The following is a 22,963-nucleotide window of genomic DNA, read 5'->3' as shown; positions in this document are numbered from 1 at the left end:
ACCACTGATGCTGAACATCTGAAATGTTAGTATTAAATAAAAACACTGAGGTTTGGTGGCTCATAAAGAACCCTCAAAACTGTATGATTGAGCTGCACGCTGTCATCTGAAAAACAAGACATCAAACAACTATTTAACTCTCCCAATTTACATCTCAGTAACTACAATATAACAAATACAAGACTCCTGACCTCAAAAAGCTCAAGAGGGCTCAAATATTGGACAACTGTGAGAAAATAATTAGATGGCAATGTAAGTACTAAAAAAGAATCATATTAAAAATGATATAGGATCACAGCTGGGGTCAGTCGTCAGGGAAAGTTATGTATGTGCTGAGTACACACACTCCCCAGGACGGAAAAAGGGATATGGGAATTTTTGTGGAATATGAGCCCCTCTGTGACTCTAATGGGAGGTAAGATCGAAGAAGACACTAGAGTCATCTAATATGACATAGAAATAATTAAGTCCAACAAAGTGTCCTCTGATGAAGTGGTTAAAGAATATAAAGGACATGGTAACCATTCCAACCTGGATTCATTCAAAAGACTTCTAAACGTGAATGATAAAACAGAGGGGGAATATGCTACTTATCATCGTAACATATGATTAGGGTGACCACACACACATCCTGGTTTGCCTGAGACAGCTTATTTTATGCCTGCTGTTAGAAAAAAAAAAAAAAAAAGTAATTTTACATAGTACTCATATTCACTTGTCCGAGTTTGGATGAAAATTTTATGCTACCAGAAAACTACTAGAGCTTATCAATGAATCTGGTAAAGTAGCAGGATACAAAATTAATGCACAGAAATCTCTTGCATTCCTATATACTAATGATGAAAAATCTGAAAGAGAAATTAAGGAACCACTCCCATTTACCACTGCAACAAAAAGGATAAAATACCTAGGAATAAACCTACCTAAGGAGATAAAAGACCTGTATGCAGAAAACCATAAGACACTGATGAAAGAAATTAAAGATGACATAAACAAATGGAGAAATATACCATGTTCTTGGATTGGAAGAATCAACACCGTGAAAATGACTGTATTACCCAAAGCAACCTACGGATTCAATGCAATCCCTATCAAACTTCCAATGGCATTTTTCACAGAACTAGAACAAAAAATTTCACAATTTGTATGGAAACACGAAAGACCCCAAAGAGCCAAAGCAATCTTGAGAAAGAAAAACAGAGCTGGAGGAACGAGGCTCCCAAACTTCAGGCTATACTACAAGGCTACAGTACAGTATGGTAGTGGCAAAAAAACAGAAATTTAGATCAATGGAAGAGGACAGAAAGACCAGAGAGAAACCCACGCACATATGGTCACCTTATCTTTGATAAAGGAGGCAAGGATATACGATGGAGAAAAGACAGCCTCTTCAATAAGTGGTGCTGGGAAAACTGGACAGCTACATGTAAAAGAATGAAACTAGAACACTCCCTAACACCATACACAAAAATAAACTCAAAATGCACTAAAGACCTAAATGTAAGGCCAGACACTATAAAACTCTTACAGGAAAACATAGGCAGAACATTCTGACATAAATCACAGCAAGATCTTTTTTGACCCACCTCCTAGAGAAATGGAAAGAAAAACAAAAATAAACAAATGGGACCTAATGAAACTTAAAAGCTTTGCACAGCAAAGGAAACCATAAACAACACAAAAAGACAACCCTCAGAATGGGAGAAAATATTTGCAAACGAAGCAACTGACAAAGGATTCATCTCCAAAATTTACAAGCAGCTCATGCAGCTCAATATCAAAGAAACAAACAACCCAATCCAAAAATAGGCAGAAGACCTAAATAGACATCCCTCCAAAGAAGATACAGACTGCCAACAAACACATGAAAGGATGCTCAACATCACTAATCATTAGAGAAATGCAAATCAAAATTACAATGAGGTATCATCTCACACGAGTCAGAATGGCCATCATCAAACAATCTACAGACGATAAATGCTGGAGAGGGTGTGGAGAAAAGGGAACCCTCTTGCACTGTTGGTGGGAATGTAAATTGATACAACCACTATGAAAAACAGTATGGAGGTTCCTTAAAAAACTAAAAATAGAACTACCATACGACCCAGCCATCCCACTACTGGGCATATACCCTGAGAAAAACCATAATTCAAAACGAGTCATGTACCACAATGTTCATTGCAGCTCTATTTACAATAGCCAGGACATGGAAGCAACCTAAGTGTCCATTGACAGATGAATGGGTAAAGAAGATGTGGCACATATATACAATGGAATATTACTCAGCCATAAAAACAAACGAAATTGAGTTATCTGTAGTGAGGTGGATGGACCTAGAGTCTGTCATACAGAGTGAAGTAAGTCAGAAAGAGAAAAATAAATACCATATGCTGACACATATATATGGAATCTAAAAAAGAAAAAAGAAAATGGTTCTGAAGAGCCTACAGGCAGGACAGGAATAAAGATGCAGACGTAGAGAATGGACTTGAGGACACAGGGAGGGGGAAGGGTAAGCCAGGACAAAGTGAGAGATTAGCATGGACATATATGCACTACCAAATGTGAACTAGCTAGTGGGAAACAGCCGCATAGCACAGGGAGATCTGCTCGGTGCTTTGTGACCACCTAGAGGGGTGGGATAGGGAGGGTGGGAGGGAGACGCAAGAGGGAGGAGGTATGGGGTTATATATATATGTATAGCTGATTCACTTTGTTATAAAGCAGAAACTAACACACCATTGCAAAGCAATTATACTCCAATAAAGATGTTAAAAAAGAAAATTTTGAAGTTTTCCTTACAAATAATTAGATATTATTAAAATTATTAAATAATCCTTTTGAGAAGTGATCAAAGATTTCAACAGCTGGTTAAAATGGATGTTATATCTTCAACACAAATGCCCCAAATCATCAAAATCCTAAGGATCACTTCCTAGAGTATATGTTAACATTATAAACATGTATCTCTGTTTTCATGTGATGATAAAAGTCTAAGTTCCAATTATGTACCATCCTTAAATTATTCAGAAAAGTTCTTTGCTCATTGTAGGAAACCAAATTATTTTAGTAAATAAATAAAACATATTAATAACAAAAAATTGGGCACAACTAGAGCATTCTATGCGAGGCCGCTGCAATATAACTGTTATTATCCATTCTGATTTTTACCATCATGTCCAAACCATCAGAAGCAGGCTGCCATTATACCAGCGATAGGTAATAATCTTCCCACACCTAAATCTGACTCCAAACACTACAGTAATTCTTCAGTTATTTCCACAGGATGATGAAGAGGCTATAATAACCCCTTGTGAAATATGTCCTTTGTTCAAATGTGTCAGATATTAGCCTTCCAAAATAACACAATCTTCTACTTCAATACAACCAAATTACTTGTTAAAGCTAAATAATTTACTGAAAAAGAGAAGTGATGGCCATGTGAAAACCACAAAATGGCAGCTTCTCTCAAAAATTCACAAACTATTTCAGAAAACGTATTTGTACCTCCTCATTAGTAAGTGACACCTGGGATCGGTTGGCTCTGCCAGCACCTATTAATGAAAGTTCATTACTGGCTAGAGTTTCTGCCCTGAGTTTTGTATAGTGAACATGGGGGGAAGGGTTAGGTTATAATTAAATCAAGGAATGATGATAAGAGAAACAATACGCACTCAAGAAGCAGGAAGGGACTGGCATAAAATTAAACAACAGGCCAAATGTGGCAGATCTTCCCCTAACTTCTGCTCTGATTTATAACCATGACTACTAATGAACCTTCTGAATACTAATTTGGATTCTTCAGAACCAAGAACCAAGGTTCTAGGATATGAGGCACTCTGCTCAATAAACCTTCTAAAAACACTGAAAAAGAACATATAAGTTAATATAATTACATTTTAAGTCACAAACTCTTTGTGAGTTTGGTTAACATGAGCCACTTTTTATAGACTTTTCCCCCCCAACTCTCAGACTGCCCTGAGATCAGAGGTTGGCAAACTTTTTGGGGAAAGGGCCAGATAATATTCCAGGTTCTGCTGGCCATACAGTCTTGACACAGTCTCAGAGTTATGTCACCACTAGTCAACGCTGCCATTTTGGGGCAAAGCAGCCATAAACAAAACATAAATACAGCTGTGTTCCAAAAAAACTGTTCAGAAAAAAATAGGCAGTGTTCAGATTTGGCCTGGCTTACCCTAGTCTGTAGACCTCCAGTCCAGATGAAACATTTTAAAAACTAAAAATTAATGTATCATTTGAGATAATACTCCCTTCCATATATAGGATGAAAGCCCAACTAAAAGTTGCCACACCAAAATCCCACAGAGCGTGATTCAGAGAGAATGTTGTGCCATTTATACTGTTAACTGTATGAATTGTGTCTGCCTTGTCCAATGACCCTGAGCTCTCCCTTTAAACTCCCCAGGTCCCATAAAAAATTCAACTGCTACTACTATTCTCGTCTCAACATATGTCTCACTGCAACATATGGCCAGTGGTTTTCGATCTTTGTCAAGGAAAATAAGCAAGCTGAAGGGCTTTTTAAAATGCAGATCCCATGGCTCCAACCCAGACCCACTGGATTAGATCTCAGGCATTTTTCTTTTTTACGTTCCACATATGTGCTGCAAAGATTGAAAACTACAGTATTTAGTCAAAACTGTCAATGGACAACCCATCAGAATCTACTGGGGTCACAAATGAATCAATTAAGTAGGACGGAGACCTGAGACCCCACATTTTTTGAAAGCTCCCTGAGGGCTTATGATGCACAACTTGAAACACTACTGTGGAAGAGGTGTTACCCTCTTAGCCAGGCTACATCCGCTGTGGCCTCTCTGCTCAATAATCCCAGGAGCTACAAAGGAATACCTCTAAGGAACATGGGTCAAATTACTGCCTTGGTATATAATACACATTCGGGTCTTTACGCACGTGCTCATTTCTCGAGGGCCAGTCTCACCTACTCAAACAGGAATAAAAGTTATTCCATATCAATTCATGTATGTATCTTAAAACAGATATGAAGGGCTATTCTCTTCTTCACTAAAAACCAAACATTAATATTTACCATATGCCAGATAAAGAAACTTCTTAACTTTTAAAACAAAGTAGCATTCAATCTAAGCATTGCCCCAATTTTCCTAATCAAAGTATTTTTATAACGACATGATGCAACTACTAAAGCCAGAATGACATTTAGATATTTTATGACTTACTCATTTTTCCAAGAAAACAAAGTTTACTCCAGGAAACTGTATTTTAAAAATATTCTAATTAAAATCTCCCCTCTACTCCAAACCAAACTGTATCCACAAATAAAGACTAGTACACAGCAGTACTTAAATGTTTAAGCTACTGAATCTACAGTAAGTGAAACAACCTAATATTAAAAAGTCACAAGACAACCATAAACAGTCTCACAAATTCTTGCTATAACAGAATAACCTGTGATGTGTTCAAAAGCTGTAAAACTGCGATAAGTAGAGAATTTCAACCTAGTAAATACTATCTAGAAAATGGTTCAAATACACTATGGTAAAGATAAACCTAAATGTAATTAAGGCACAGAATAAAAATATATACATTGTTATGGGAGTCAAAAATGTGTTATGCTACAGGAGTGAAAACTAACATGTTTAATCTATAATTACCAGATCTATTACCAAAGAGCATGACTTCCTCTTAGGAGGAGTAAGGTATGAAATTAAAATGACAGCTTCTAACTGATGAAGAGCTGGCATATCCTTGAAACTCTTAAAAATATATTCACATGGGGCTTCCCTGGTGGCGCAGTGGTTGAGGGTCTGCCTGCCGATGCAGGGGACATGGGTTTGTCCCCGGTCCAGGAAGATCCCACATGCCACGCAGCGGCTGGGCCCGTGAGCCATGGCCGCTGAACCTGTGCGTCCGGAGCCTGTGTTCCGCAACGGGAGAGGCCACAGTAGTGAGAGGCCCGCGTACCGCAAAAAATATATATAGAGAGAGATAGATATATATATTCACATGTATGTCATAATATTATGATAAATTTGAAAGCTAACCAAAAAAAACAAACAAACAAACAAACCAAAAACCATGACCAGACATGACACATCTTTTCTTTTGGTAAGGGCGGGAGCCGCGCTACGCAGCATGTGGGATCTTAGTTACCTGACCACGGTTCAAACCCGTGCCCCTTGCATTGGGAGTGAGGAGTCTTAACCACTGGACCACCAGGGAAGTCCAGATGTGTCTTTTCTTACATTAAAAAATATATATATTATTCAAAACAAAGTATTTATTTTATACTTCAAAGCCCATACTATTAGCTGTGCTGGAATATCCCTAACAGGAATATTAGAAAGAAATGTGAGGTGGCCATCTTAAAATGAACCAAGTAAACCTGCATGACTTTTATTACCCAGGCAAGCTGAACACTTACCATTTGATTCCTCCCTTTATACTGAACAGTGAGAAAAGAGAAGCACATAAGAGGGCCTAATTTCAAAGCTTTTAAAAACAAAAACAAACATTAAAATTGTTTAACAATTTTTCCCAAAGACAGTTTTCAAAGTAAAAATGAATAACAACTAATGCAACAATGGCCTCAATGTTTCTTCTATTAACACAAACCAGTCAAGACTAGTATAGAGCTTTTGTTAATATTTCTTTAGTGCTTGATTAGTTTATATTAATAAGCATTATGGAGCTAGGAACCAAATAAAACTGATACCAAAATGATGAAAAACTTGTGTCTATTCATAATTTCTAATCTCAAAAAAATCTAAAAATAGAACAAAGACTATATTTTCCCCTAGATATTTAATTCCATTACTACATGCTACGACTCCTTTCCAGAAAATTAAAAACATAGTAACTTTGTGGCCTAACATGAGTATTAATTTAAAAAAAAATCACCAACACTCCAGCCCAGGATTCAGCAAACTTTTTCTATAAAGGGCCAAAGAGTATTTTAGGTTTTATGGGTCAAAAATACTCTGTTTAGTAGTCTTTTTTTTTGTTTTTTCTTGTCCATCAACCCTTTAAAAATGTAAACACCATCCTCGGCTCTGTGGTAGGGTGGTATGAAAATGGGTGGAGGTTCCAGGCTACAGTTTGCAGACCTCTGCTCCAGCCAAATTAATCTTATGATGCTTCAAATACGCAACACATACTTTAAGTAACTACTTAAAAATATCTTAATATTAAAATATTTGATCTAAGTTTTCTAAGAGCATAAACTTATGAAACAATAAATGATCTATTTTTGAAATATTTTTAAATATCTATCTAATTTGTTTATTCTCAAAGTTCCTTGGCTATCTATAGAATTTTACCCACCACTAAAATGATTTTGAAACTTTCGAATGTTTTTAAGAATTTGCAGTATTTCAATTTTAAACTGTAGCAACATTTCTAAATAGTTTTTCAATAGAAAAGTAAAGTCAAAACTATCTGTTGTCCTTTATTAATTATACCTATATTAAATACCACTGAACATATTAAAAAACACTGGTATAAGTTTTTTTAAAACTGTGAAATTTCAAAGAATGAAGAGTTTGCAATCAAGCTTATGATGTAGCCAACTTAAGTTTAACAGAATATTTTATTTAATCATTTCCTTCTGGTCCCTAAATGATTTACATCATTACACATAGCTACACATTTGCTCCAAGAATATAAAGTGTATGCCAGAAAAATATTAAGAAAGCTAATTCCACCAACTTTACTATAAGCAGGCAGTTTAAAAAAAGATACGTTGAGGTACATAAAAGAACTGGGAAGAATTTCCTAATCCTCAATGGAATAAAATTTCTCTAAGAAATATATCACATGTGGTTTACATCTTGACTGTATTTTAAAATAAAAACGCTAATTTTCAAAATATATGCGCCTGAAAAATTTTTTTAATTCCACATTCTTTTATAACATCATAAAATATCCTCACTGATAAATCCAATAGATTTATGTTCAAATGTAACTATGAAAAAGACCACCGTTTAAATATGTCACTATGCAAGTGCTATGCATCCAAGAGGAAAAGAGAATTGCAATAATGCTAGAAATTATTCAAAAAGAAAATTCAAAATGTACTCAACTAATTTTCTAATGGGATTTATAAATCTATTAAACTTTTAGTGTGACTTATAAATAATAAAAAAATTTCTAACTGAATTTAAATGCCATATAATTTTCATTCAAAGGATATTTACTTGATGGAAGGTAAGATAAAAAGTTCTTGTTGCTATTCTACTTAGGATTTATTTTGCTGTCTGTATTCATTTTAATTTAAATATTTTTTTAATTTTCCAGGGACAAAAGAACAGGGACAGAGACAGTCAGAAAAAAACCACCAATGATTGGAATTAATACATTTAGCCTCAGAAACTTACTTACTAAAGAATCATGGCTTTTGAACAGCTAGAGGAAAAAAATACTGGTAAGTATTTTTTAGAGTGAGTTGTTAAGCTGGCATTCATCTAAGGTGAACAATGAGACTCTGTTAATTATTATTAAGACCCTGTGGGTTATAACCTACTTGAAGTATCCTTTTTTGCCCTACCATTTTGCCCCCCCAAAACAAAACCCTGACTCAGATAATGTCTTTGGAACTAACTCCAGTTTACAAGAAATTCAGGCATAAACAAACTTGTTGAACATCACTACAAGGATACAGTCAACAAAATCCAGGACGTGAGATACTCTATACGAGGAGCTGTTTCTTTAAAAAAAATAAGGAAAAAAAAAGGGAGAGAAAACCTATAGACTAAAATGACTGGATTTATCACCCCATCTGAAGAAACCAATTACTTTAAAAAAAAAAAAAGTAAGACTTGGGCGAACTGGGGCTTTTACTAGTTAATATTAAATAACTGGCGATTTTTAAGATATGATAAAGACATTTTTTGAGAGTCCTTATCTTTTAGAGATACATACTGAAATACGAATGAAATCATATGAAGTCAGGGATTTCATATAAAAAAATTAGGGAAAGTGGGTATACTTAAAGATGAAAAAGATCTGCTAAGTATTGATAACTGTTATGGTTGAGTGATGAGCACATACTACTACTTTTCTATATGTGTACCAAACTAAAGAATTTTTAATATCAATTAACGGTGAAAATCAGTCAAGTGGAGACGATGAATTTATCAAGATTCCTAGTTTAGTAGGAATTTAAAAAAGATAAAGTAAAATGGAGAAAAATTTAATATTCATTTCATAAAGCATGATTACCTTCAGAAACTAATTTTAATTTACTACCTGTAAGAGGTTAAGAAATTCGTTAGTTTAACCATAAACATGACAAATTCAGAAAGATTAGAAAATATATTACTATATAAAGCAGAATCTAAAGAATTCTAAATATATATCATCCACCTGACAATGTAAAATCATTTAAGTTAACCAGTATTTTACTTACATTTTCCATATAGTTTGGCTTAAAGCCCTCCTGCTGTCGCCTCAGCTCCTCCTGTTCTCTGTGTCGGATCATTTCCTCTTCACGACGACGGTGCTCTTCTTCATGCCTGAGAGATTTTTAAATAAAAACTCAGGGTGGTTGACATATAAGCCATAATATGGTATCTTATTTCAGGTAAAACAAAATCATTTATGTATATCATTTATTTATACATTATGCCAAATCTGTGATAACGAGTGGCTTACCAGATTTAAGTTCCTTTTATTTTGCTCTAAACCATTAATAAATCAAACAAACCAATAAAATAATTTATCTAGGGTAAATCAAAAAAGTAAAGTAACAGCATATAACTAGGATAATTATATGCTTACAGTCAAAAAATCCAGAAACCAAAAGCTCAAACCAGTACTCTTATTACTGTACAAAGAGAAAGCCTGGGATTCACCACTGGCACAGCAGAGTTAGTTCTTAAGAGACACTCAGAACCTATTCCAATACAAGCCACTGCAAAGGACCACACTGCCTAGACAAAAATCCTACTATGTGCAAAAGGAAGCCTTAACAAACGTTCTCTCCCCCATTTCATTAATGCACTGAGGAAAGTACGCACCTGGAGCAGGTGTCTGATTACCACCTGTTTTCGCAAATTAAGTTTTATGGGACAATCATTCCCTCACTGTCTGTGGCTACCTTTGGGCTAGAGCAGTGCTGAATAGCTGAGACACAGACCATATGACATGAAAAGCCTAAAATATTTACCATGTAGCCCTTTCCCAGAAAAAGTATGCTAACCTCTGCCCCAGAGATATCAAGCATGGAACAACAACTACAAAACAAACAAAAAAGATATGTATGTGCAGGATTACTATTAAATCATAATTAGTTACAATATGATTAAGAGGGAAAACCTACAAAATAGTATTAAAGTAATAGTCTGACATTATACTGACATTTAAATCAATGCAAACTCAAATATACATGCTCTCCACTCAAAAACAAAAAAGTAATTTAAATAGCAAAGACTATATAATGCTGATGCCCCCTCAGTAGGTCTCATTTTCCAGGCTACTCTTATAAGCACCCTTTTACACCAAGTACAGATACTTCGTTATTGTTGTTCTGTACACCAAACACAGTACCTGAACTAAAAGAAATGGCGGTTTCACCCACAGCCAGCAAGAAAACAGGTTGTTAGGACTTCATATCAGACCATGTGCAAGTAACAAGACAATGTTCCTAAGGTATTTCAAGCAAAATCTAGACTATTTTGAGATATCTAAGTCCCCAGTATACATCTCTATTCAAGGAAACAGAATATTCCAATAAACTGGTTAATCCCATTTCTAGTACATTAACACACTCATAAATTTTATGGTTAAGAAAATACTTTCATGTTCATACACTGCTAAAAATGTACATAGTGACAGGAAAAATTCCCTATTCAAAAACTCTAAGGCCACATGTGTTTTTCAGACTTTAAAAAGGGTTAATATACTATTATAATATCCCCAGTAGGATCTATTATGATATCCCAGCAGTACCCAATAATCAACACCATTAATACTTCTGTAGTAAGATGAACATTCACATTCTACGAATATAACAAAGGTTTGGCATGACCACAACGTAAAACAGGTCAGGTTTTGCATCAAACAGGCTCATGTCAGATCCTGCCACTAAATGATACTCAAAGTTTTTGGTCTTCAAGATTGCAACAATGACTTTGTTGAGGACCAACGTGTAGCAAACAATTTTATGTGTGCAAATCCATTTCCAGTAAACTAAATAGAAATATCTATACATGTGTGCAAGAATGTATACACACAGATACAAGGCTGTACCTTAATTAAAGGCAAAAGGTTGAAGACATTCAATTACAAATGAGGGACAAGGAATACAAGACAACCATTACAAAGAGGCAGATTTGCATTTACTGACATGAAACAGTGTCTAAGGTACAGTGTCAGAAAAAAGGCAAGCAAAACAATAGTATTCCTATTGCTGCATCTAAAAACCATTTGTACGAGCAGAGAAGAGAGTATGAGAGTTTCTATCACACTGGGGATAATCTGGGAAGACAAGCATTGCCCTTTTTCTTTTGTACACATACGTATCATGTGAGTTTTTTTAAACGTGTATTGCCATAACATTTTTAATTTAAAAGATATTTTAAACAAAATTTATAATGTACTTCTCCCCATCGTTAGAGCAATTTTTTTCTGATAAAATGTGAGACTACATTTATATCTGGAGAAAAAATAGGGTAAAAAGGTATAAAATCACTTTAAACATTTGCTATTTTTTCCCTTCCATTCCACTGTCTATAGATTCCAGAGTTTCTAATTTATTTTGTGATTACACCACACTGACAATTCCATAATATAAATTTACAGACAACATATAGGAACATTCCCTACTGTACATATGTTTGCTTTTAATTTTTTCCTTCCACAAGATGCTTTAACAATTATCTTTATATTTAATGTCTCTTTGGATCAAGGATAATTTCCTAGGTTATATTCACAAATGGAACTAATAAGAAGCATGATGAATTTTACCATCCTTCATGTTATACTTAATTGGAAACTGATAAAACCTCTATTTTACAATTTATTTTCATTGGAAGCCCACTAATTGTCTCATATTTTAATAGGACTTTGAAACCTGAGAGGCTTTAGGCACTAAGCTATGATACGACTGATATAAAAATGTCCTGCTCTTTGTTCCAGTCCAGCACTAAGGCCTCCACACCCACCAAAGGCCTCAGTCCATCTGATCATCTTTATACTTCGTCAAATGACATAAAAAGGGAAAAAATGGATGGATGGGTAGATGAGTGAGTAGGAAGGAGTAAGGGAAGGAAAGAAGAGAACAAATGAACAAGTACTAAGTGGGCCAGTTACAGCCTGAACCAGCCCATCAAAGCCCTGTCTGCCTTCACTGTCACAGCCTCTGAAGAAGTGACCCACGAAAACCTAACTTATTTGTAGCACTGAAATGAAAACCAGAAAATTTTGTATACTCCAAATTATTTGATTTCTTTCAAATATATTTTCTTAAGCAGTTTTTTCAGTCTCCCAACTAAGGTAAACAAAAAGGCCGTGTCCAGACTCTGGCTGTCTCACGTGGTAGCCTCCTGAGTCAGACCAACCTCTGCAGATTGCTACATTTTTATTTGCTTTGTGCTGCAAGGGCAGGATATATTAGACAATTATTAGTAAAGTAAGTTCCTAGACACTATTTTTTTCCTTTCCTTCATACATGCTGCAAAATTACTCAATTTTAACACATTATTTACATTTCTTAAATCAAGAAACAATTCTTACAATTAATTTCAAAACAAACTCCACAGGCACAAGTAAAGATGAACAGATTTATCACTGGCTGTATCTGCAGAATACAGCCAACCATAAAAGTTACCCATCAAATTGTCACCTGATTGTTGACGTATCTTTATATTGTTAGTACACACTTAATCTGAATTTCAAATTGAATCTGATATACCTCTGCAATATTAAATAAGATTAATGGAAGACCATTCGGTGAAAAATTACCAGGTACATAGAATACTTATCACGTCAAGCAACCAATATTTCAATTATTAAACAAGTAACCTATTAAAAATTCCAGTAAGTACTGCGTTCTATTTTGTGCGCTTCACTTTCTTTTTAATAATCTGATCATATTCCAACTAATGTCTGCCTCCCTCCCAGATTACCTAAGTGCCACACCAGCAGAGCTTGTGTCTTTTGTTTTCCACTGTATCCCCAGTACCTAGAGTCCTCTTTTTCATTTTTTTATGTCCAACTAATTTTTAACTTACAGAAAACTTGCAGAAATAGTAGAGTTCCTGTATCTCCCTCATGCAGCATCCCCTAATATTAACATCTTCCATAACCATAGTACAATTATGAAAACCAGGAATTCACACGGGTACAGTTCAACTCCAGGCCTTACTCAAATTTCACCAGTTTCCCCACTATGCCCTTCTTCTGTTCCAGGACCCTATCCAGAATCTCACATTGCATTTATTTATTATTTCTCTTTAGTCTCCTCGAGTCTGTAACACTTCAGTGTCTCTTGGTCTTCCATGACCTTGACACTTTTAAAGAGAACTGATTATTTTGTAGTGTCCTTCAATTTAGGTTTGTCTTTAAGTTTTCTCACGACTAGCATAAGGTTATGAAGCTTTGGCAAGAAAACCACAGAAATGACAATATACACTTCTGGGTGCATCATATCAAGGGATTCCTGGTGTCCGTGTCTTATTAAGGGTGATATGAACCTAAACACTTGGTAATGGTGGCATCTGCTGGGCTTCTCCACTTCAGATTTACTATGTTTCCATTTGTACCTCATACAAATTTGAGACTCCACAAATCCTGTAACCACAAATCCTGTATCCCAAGTTTTGTGCAACTACCTTAGCACCTACTGGCAAATCTTGAATGAAACAACTATAGGCGTGTCTCATTTTATTGCCCTTCCCAAAAATTGCATATTGCTTTTGCACACTCAAGTTTTGTGCCAACCCTGTGTTGTCAGATGGTTAGCATTTTTTAGCAAGAAAGTATTTTTAATTAAGGTACACACACTGTTTTTTAAGACATCATGCTATTGCACACTTAAAACAGTACAATATAGTATAAAGGTAACTTTTATATGCACTGCGAAACAAAAAAATTCACTTTATTGCAATATATTGTGCTGGTCTGGAACCAAACCCACAGTATCTCCAAGGTGTGCCTGTATTACTACAGTATTCACCCACTGGTAATTTTTCTCTCAGACTCATTTCACGTTTATTATTTGGAATTCTACTTCTAACAACTAAGGAAGAGTTGTCCATTCTCCCCATTTATTTACTTACTCATTAAATAACTTCTATCAGCACAAACTCATGGATATTTACTTTATTCAACAGTGTAAAATCTAATACTATCATTTTTTATTTTCTTGTTGAAATTGTTCCAACTTTGGCCCTTAGGAGCACCTTCAGTTTGGCTCCTGTGTTCTCTCAACATGCCCTAGCCTTGTCCAAGTACTTTGCTTCTCTCTGACACAAGATTTGTCAGGCTCATCTTGGACTTTTCAATCCTGGAATCAACCACTTCTCCAAAAAGTCCTGGTTCCCTTTATTAGAGAATGGTGCTCAGAAACAAAAATCTGGGCATTAGATGAGCTCATTGTTCCTGAGGCATCACTGCTTCTAGATGGACAGGGCTAGGAAATATGTATATATATATGAACCGATGTATATATACATGTCTATATTTCTGTATCTGTCTAGATTAAATGCCACTCAGTTCATACTGATACTTAGATTCCCCATTAAACATCAAAGGAGTCGTTTTAATTTTAGCCTTTCTCCCTTCTTTCTTTCTCCAACAATGAGAAACCTGGTTCATACTGATCTGTACTAATATATTCACTTAAAAAAGTATATACATTATTTTCAATAAAGTCTTGATCAAAGAGAGAAAAAAAGTATATACATAAAGTAGTTTCAGAATTGCAAACCTATATCCCTATGAGAAATACATTTACTAACTAGATTACAGAATTTATATATTGTTCTTGCCACTAGCCTATAGTATTCAATCAAGATACGGTTTTCCAAAGTTATTTAGGTTCCTTATTTTCTTCCCCATCTCCTTCCAGTGTGACAATGCTGTCCATCTACATATAATATAGTTAAGTTCATCTGTTATATTTTTATACCCTACTGTGGGTTCTCCCACATTGATTGTTTTTTCTTGGTTTGTTTTTGTTTTTCTTTTTGTTGACTGAAGTACAGTTGATGCACAGTGTTACTGTCAGGTGTACAGCTAAGTGACTCACTTATACATATATATTCTTTTCCATTATGGCTTATTACAGGATATTGAATATAGTTCCCTGTGCTATACAGTAGGACCTTGTTGTTTATCCATTCCATACATAGTAGTTTGCACCCCACATTGTTTAGTTTTAATTACTTATTATTTTAGCACACTAGTATAGGGCACTAATTTTAAAAGCCTACTTGCCAAGGATAAATGTAAGAGAAGAAAACTGGATTCAGGTAGGTTTATGTTAGGGGGGAGGAGGTTTCCTTTTCTTTGTACAAGTAGAAGAGACTTTAACACATTCACATGAAGTGGAAAGAAGCAACAAGAAAGAAACTGATAAAGGTCCCTCATGTAAGAAGTTCATGGCGGGAGTTATTTACACCAGTGGTTCTCAAACTTTAGGATGCACCAGAGTCACCTGGAGGATTTACCAAAGCACAGGTGAATCAGCTTATGATTGGGTAGTTCAGAGGGAAGGCTTGAGACTTTCTAACAATCTCCTAGGTTAGAATGCTGATGCTGCCTGCCAAGTACCATAAATTGAGAATAAGTAGGTTAGAGTAAAATCAGAGAAGTACCAAGACAGAAATATACAACGTTGGTATAATCAGGTATAAAGTGGGAAAAAAAACACTAAAATATATAAAACATATAAACATATAAAATATATATCCTGACCGTGAAGACACTTCAAACTCATCAACAGTTTTTCACTCTCTATTTCCCATGAGCAACTAACTTCCTGTCACAAGCACTTACTAATTTTATAGCACTTTCAAAACAAAATTTTAAGTTTGCTTTAATCTATCATATCTTTGTTTATAACAATTCCTAATTACGTTTTTTTGTGTGTGTTTTTTTTTTTTTTTTTTTTGCGGTACGCGGGCCCAGTGCCGTGGCCTCTCCCGCTGCGGAGCAACAGGCTCTGGACGCGCAGGCTCAGCGTCCATGGCTCACGGCCCCAGCCGCTCCGCGGCACCTGGGATCCTCGTGGACCGGGACCCGAGCCTGCATCCCCTGCATCGGCAGGCGGACTCTCAACCACTGCGCCACCAGGGAAGCCCCTAATTATGACTTCTGAAACTTGTAAGAGTAATACTTATCTCATGTTTTACAACTGAATATTGCAGGTACAAGAAAAGCTGCTAATTTTTGTTTCTACATCTTGGATCAACTACTCCCTTAAACTTCCTTACTTAACCTAAAAGATTTTAAGTTGCCCATCACAGTTCTCTATTATGTACTGAGATCTTTAATGCCCATACCCTTTTTACCATGGATTCCAGGTATCTTTTTTAAACAAATTATCACAAGTACAAAAATGCTTAACGGCATTCAGAGTAGTAGTATACACATAAAAAAAACTCAGATCAACGCAAATATATCCATCTCTGGAAAAATGGCCCCGTAAATCATGGTGCATTCTTACAATAAATTACACGAAATAATGCCTAAGCCCTTTATGTAAGTTCACACTGTCTGTAAAGTGTCCATAATCAGCTATAAAAAACACAGGATAAGAAAGATTTATGTTATCTCAAAGATTTATGTTATCTTCTGGAGTAATTCCCTAAATGTGGTCAGAAATCGACAATTTTGGTTTCCTTCCCTGTATTTTCCAAGTTATATAACTTGTTGATAACAGGCATTGGGAGTTTTATTCATAACATACATAATGAAACCTACATATATTCACGTATATGTTATAATGATCTTTACCTCAGTTGTATTTGCTTCCGTTTTTGCAGCTCTTGGTTTCTGAGTTCTTCTAAGCGTCTGAGTTCCTCTTGACGCCTCATTAAATCTACAAGATATTGATTACAGATTAATATTTTTAGCTTCCCCTTCTGTATTTTTATATTCATAAGCATATAGATTCTCTATGACTGGCAATATATGTAGTAACTCATTCATACTCATGCACCTAGCTTCTCTTTTTGTCTATCACATCATTTTGCAATGAAAGATTACAAGCTGTGTAATAAATTAATATCACTTCTGGGCCCATTTCTTCATGTATATGAAGAAAATAATAAATCCATCCTTACATTAAGAAATTAAAATGGGCAGTAACTTTTAACACAGGGCCTGGAACATGTTAAAAGTAGAATAGTAACTACATTTTCATTTACGTAGCTTTAAACAAATTAGAATTTTTTTCAGCAGCAAGCTCAAAGCCCAAAAAGATGCCTTGGCAACCATCAGCAGAGGGCATGTAAGAACCAGACCAAACAGTATGACTAATGAGATAGGACATGGCATAAAACTCAAAAACATCCCTCCCAACACCATCAGCAGTTTCCTCCTGCATCAGGTCTGTGTCACATGAAGGAGGGCAATGAGGAGACAGTTCCTGAAAGGGGGAAAAGGGCTGAACACTGATATGAACAAGACCACTTTAAAGAGGACGAGCATTCCCACTGTCACCAACCCGTGTCACATCATCAAGAACAGGGGTTCCACTGCAGAATAAGATAATGAAAGATACATTTGTTTTGCACATCTGAGAAGCAGTGGATAAACTTCCCAAGTATTAAAACTCTTTGTACTGTCTTACCAAATTACACGTGCACGCATGCATAAAATATATATATACACATACACAGATATATGAATACCCTGAATAACACAAGTATTGGTTGTTTTTATTTTCTTTTTCTATAATCATGTTACCTGAAATTTCTAAAATGAACATATATTAACTGAATGTTTCTTAATAAATTGCTATATTCAGAATTCACTTAACATAATACTTAACAGTTAAAGTTAATATTTCATGTGCCAATAACTCTAAACATCTTAACCATAACAACACAGGCATAATTATAACAAGGTATTATCCTCCCTACAGATTGAATTATGTATTAATTATGTCAAAGAAAAAAGATCCAGACAGATTATAAATGTGCTCTAGCCATCCAGCCACTACATGGTTCAACTGGGATGTATAGCCAAATCTATCCTTATTCCAAAGCTCTTTCCAAAATGCCAGCATTGCAAAGCTGGCTGTTCAGCCTCAACTGAGAAACTTAAAAAAACATTTTTTTTTAAGATTTTCGGACTCTGCTCAGGAAAGTCTGCTTTGGTATATGGGATAGGAATCAGGCGATTCTGATAACATGCCAGTTGAGAAAACATTTAGCTATCTTAAAACCCAAACATGACTACAATTAAGTTCAAACATTTTTACCATTAGCTGTCAACCTTGACTGCTCATTAGAATTACTTAAGTACCTTTTAACCATAGACCAATTAAATCAAAATCTCTTGGAATGTGGACCAAATATGAGGTTTTTATTTTTTTGAAGCTCCCTAGATGACTCCATTCTGCAACCAACATTGAGACCCCATAACTATCATATAACTTCTATAGCTGGTGAGACTTGTAAAGACGAAAAATACACAATCTATTTATATTCCTAAGGGTAAATGCTTCAATAAGCCAAAGCATGGGAAGTATCTTACTATCATTAATTACCCAAGAAAGTCAATACAGTGCATCCTGTAACAGTTTTATTATTGATTTTGTAGGTTAGCTGTTCTTAAATCAGGGGCACATATAGTAATAAATGTAAAATTACATTTTCTTCCATGAAAAGGAATAAGAAAAGAACATGAATGTTTTCTGACAACTGGATCTTCTCCTCTTAAGCTGGGCCAGGTAAGACAGGTGCTTTAACCTCTCAGATCGTGCCTTCTCACCAGTAACATGGGTATAATAATTAGCTCAAAGGATCTGACAATCAAATTATCAGATAAGCACATTATCTAACAGTCATGAGGAGCACTATCAACTTAGAACTACCATTTTACATCTTCCAAGTTATTTCCTTTAAGTTGCTAATTACCAGGGTTCCTGAAATTTCACTAAAGCTTATATATTTGCATACTGCCATGATAATATTCTTCTGGAGGAAAATATTACCCAAAAAACATGTAACCTTAGGTGCTTTTTATCCTTTAACCCAGTAAATCACACTCATAGGAATTTTTCTCATAAAATTAATCAAGGGAATTCCCTGGCAGTCCAGTGGTTAGGACTTGGTGCTTTCACTGCAGGGGCCCAGGTTCAACCCTGCCAGGGAACTAAGATCCTGCAAGTCGCACGCGGCCAAAAAAAAAAAAAAAATTCCAAAGGCATCCACAGACATAAAATATCAGTTGCAGCACTACTCACTAACAGACCAAATAACATTTAAAACTGTGTACCTAACAAACATAAAAGACATAAAACTGTATGTGTAATTTCAGTATATCATAAATATGGGCATACAGCAAAAAGGGAATAGAGGGGAATATGGACAAATTTTAAGTCTGATTTGCTAGACTGCAGGGAAGTGTTCTCTCAATGTAATATCCTTCAAGTCATGAAGACTAAACATATGCTCTCTAACACAGCTCCTTCCTAGAAATATAAGAACTGAATCTATAGATTGAAAGGGCACATCTGGTCCCAAGAAAAGTATGATGGTGTACAATAAGATACATCTGGAATATAAGACTGGACAGATGGAAAGATGTAATAAAACAAGTATAGTAAAATGTTAGTAACAAAATCTAAGTATTAAATACCTTAAAATTCTTTGAACTTTTTTTTTGGCCACACCATGCGGCTTGTGGGATCTGTTCCCCAACCAGGGAACGAACACATGCCCTCTGCAATGGAAGTGCAGAGTCCTAACAACTGGACCACCAGGGATTTCCCCTCTTTCAACATTTTTATGTTTAAAATTTCTCATAACAAAATGTTTGGGTGGAAAACATATCCTCGATAAGTTACTGAACCTTAAAAGAATTCATATGGAAGCCTGTTAAAAGGATCAAGTCACAAGAAGGGAAAAAAAAATCCAGGTTTATCTCAGACTTTCCCACAGAAACATACTATCAAGTACTTAAGAAAGGGGAGAAAGAAGCATGAATTTTACGCCATTCAAGAGAGGGTTTAAAGTATAAGATCACGAGGACTTGTCTGGTGGCGCAATGGTTAAGAATCCGCCTGCCAATGCAGGGGACACGGGCTTGAGCCCTGGTCCGGGAAGATCCCACATGCCGCGGAGCAACTAAGCCTGTACGCCACAACTACTGAGCCTGCGCTCTAGAGCCCACAAGCCACAACTACTGAAGCCTGCATGCCTAGATCCCATGCTCGGCAACAATGGAAGCGACCGCAGTAAGAAGCTCGGGCACCGCAACGAAGAGTAGCCCCCGCTAGCAGCAACTAGAGAAAGCCCGCGTGCAGCAACGAAGACCCTACGCAGCCAAAAATAAATTAATTTTTTTTTAAAGTACAAGACCGTGGATGTTTTAGAAGATACAGGAACACTGTTTCTGTGAACCTTCTGACAGAAATCACAAGGATAAACATCAGAGAATCGAGTGATCAACAGAAAAGTCATAACTCAACATATTTAAAATAGGGCTGAGAGAATTACGTGAGAAACGTGAGAAATACGGTTAAGGAACATTAAAAAGAAAACAGGGTCTCAAAGACACATTTGCACTTCCACTGTCCGTTGCACTATTCACAACAGCCAAGGTAATGGAAACAAACTAATGTCTATCAACAAATGAATGGATAAAGATGTGGTGTGTACATACAGACACATAATGTACACACACAAAAAATGCGGTATACAGAAATATAGACACACACACATTGGAATATTATTCAGCCATCAGAAAAGGAAATCCTGGGCTTCCCTGGTGGCGCAGTGGTTGAGAGTCTGCCTGCCGATGCAGGGGACGCGGATTCATGCCCTGGTCCGGGAAGATCCCACATGCCACGGAGCGGCTGGGCCTGTGAGCCATGGCCGCTGAGCCTGCGCGTCCGGAGCCTGCGCTCCCCAACAGGAGAGGCCACAACAGTGAGAGGCCCGCGTACCACAAAAAAAAAAAGAAAAGGAAATCCTGCCATTTGCAGCAACATGGATGGACCTTGAGGACATTATGCTCAGTGAAATAAGCCACACAGAGAAAGAAATATACTGCACGGTGTAAGTTATATGTGGAATCTAAAAAAAGTCAAACTCATAGAAACAAGAGAGTATAAATGTTGTTGCCAGGAGCTGGGAGGTGGGAGAAATAGGAAGAGGTTGGTAAAGGGTTCAAACTTTCAGATATAAGATGAATCAAGCCTGAGGTCCAAGGTATAACATGGTGGCTATACTGGGTAACACGGTATTCTATAATTCAAAGTTGCTAAAAGAGTAGAACTTAAATGTTCTCGAAAAAGAGAGAGAAGGAAGGAAGGAACGGAGGGAGGGAGGGAGGAAGGAAGGAAGGAAAGGGGGGAGGGAAGGGAGGAGGAAGAAAGGAAGGAGATAAAAGATAAAGTTTTCACACTTTAAAAAAAAAAAAGAAAAAACCAAACATTAAGTCCATGTCAAAAATCCAAACAAATCAGAAGCAAAATAAATAAAAGTTGAGAGGAAAAGGGAAAAGAGGAGCAAATATGCCAATTTCCTTTTTCTTTTTGCCTTTGGTAATCAAGAATCAAAAGATATCATTTAGGGCTTCCCTGGTGGCACAGTGGTTAAGAATCCGCCTGCCAATGCAGGGGACACAGGTTCGACCCTGGTCTGGGAAGATCCCACATGCCACAGAGCAACTAAGCCCATGCGCCACAACTACTCAGCCTGTGATCTATAGAGCCCACGAGCCACAACTACTGAGCCCATGTGCCACAATTACTGAAGCCCGGGTGCCTAGAGCCTGTGCTCTGCAACAGGAGAAGCCACTGCAATGAGAAGCCCGCACACCACAATGAAGAGTAGCCCTCGCTCGCCGCAACTGGAGAAAGCCCACGTGCAGCCATGAAGACCCAACACAGCCAAAAATAATAAATAAATTAATTAATTAAATGTTTTTAAAAAAGATATTTAAAGAAACTACACTTCTATTATTTATCAGTACAAAAAGATACATAAAATATAAAATCCAGTGATAGAGGAGGACAGAGTAATAGCAAAATGAATGGCAGTTAATATTCTCTATTGAGAGTTATATAATTACAGTAACAAAGGTAATACAAAAACAACCATAACAAAAATTCAGGAACTGCCTCCTATACTGATGATCAAAAACAGATAGTGAGGGCTTCCCTGGTGGTGCAGTGGTTGAGACTCCGCCTGCCGATGCAGGGGACACGGGTTCATGCCCCAGTATGGGAGGATGCCGCGGAGCGGCTAGGCCCATGAGCCATGGCAGCTGAGCCTGCGCATCCGGAGCCTGTGCTCCGCAACGGGAGAGGCCACAACAGTGAGAGGCCCGCATACCGCAAAAAAAAAACAAAACAAAAAACAAAAACAAAAAAAACCGATAGTGAAGCAAAAAAATAACCTGTATTAAGTATAATGGGATTTGGATCTAGAAAGGACTACATAAACAGCAGTAAAATAGAAATGAAGCAATTGTTAAAAGGAACGGGTGTGTCCAGTAAGAATCAACATTTACAAAAATTTGCTAAGATATATACATATTGACTGCAACACTGTTTTTACTAACAAGCTGGAAAGAGAACTAGACATCAATTAAAAGAGGATGAGCAGGGCTTCCCTGGTGGTGCAGTGGTTGAGAGTCCGCCTGCTGATGCAGGGGACACGGGTTTGTGCCCTGGTCCGGGAAGATCCCACATGCCGCAGAGCGGCTGGGCCCATGAGCCATGGCTGCTGAGCCTGCGAGTCCGGAGCCTGTGCTCCACAATGGGAGAGGCCACAGCAGTGAGAGG

The 22,963-nt window shown here is 36.6% G+C and overlaps 1 protein-coding gene across 1 annotated transcript in view; it reads right to left on the bottom strand.

Moving 5' to 3' along the window:
• The window catches only part of PSPC1 (paraspeckle component 1), a 60,803-nt gene that overhangs the window by 17,479 nt on the left and 20,361 nt on the right, over window positions 1–22,963 (bottom strand). Inside the window, exons 5-6 of the mRNA XM_007464515.1 lie at window positions 16,957–17,041; window positions 9,407–9,512 (exon numbers count right to left, since the gene is read on the bottom strand). Of these exons, the coding sequence (XP_007464577.1) occupies window positions 9,407–9,512; window positions 16,957–17,041 (191 nt within the window). The remainder of the gene's footprint in view (window positions 1–9,406; window positions 9,513–16,956; window positions 17,042–22,963) is intronic.

Source organism: Lipotes vexillifer, unplaced genomic scaffold, assembly GCF_000442215.2.
Source record: "Lipotes vexillifer unplaced genomic scaffold, Lipotes_vexillifer_v1.1 scaffold2116, whole genome shotgun sequence".
Lineage (NCBI taxonomy): Eukaryota > Metazoa > Chordata > Mammalia > Artiodactyla > Lipotidae > Lipotes > Lipotes vexillifer.
This window is presented reverse-complemented; position numbering and strand designations above follow the sequence as displayed.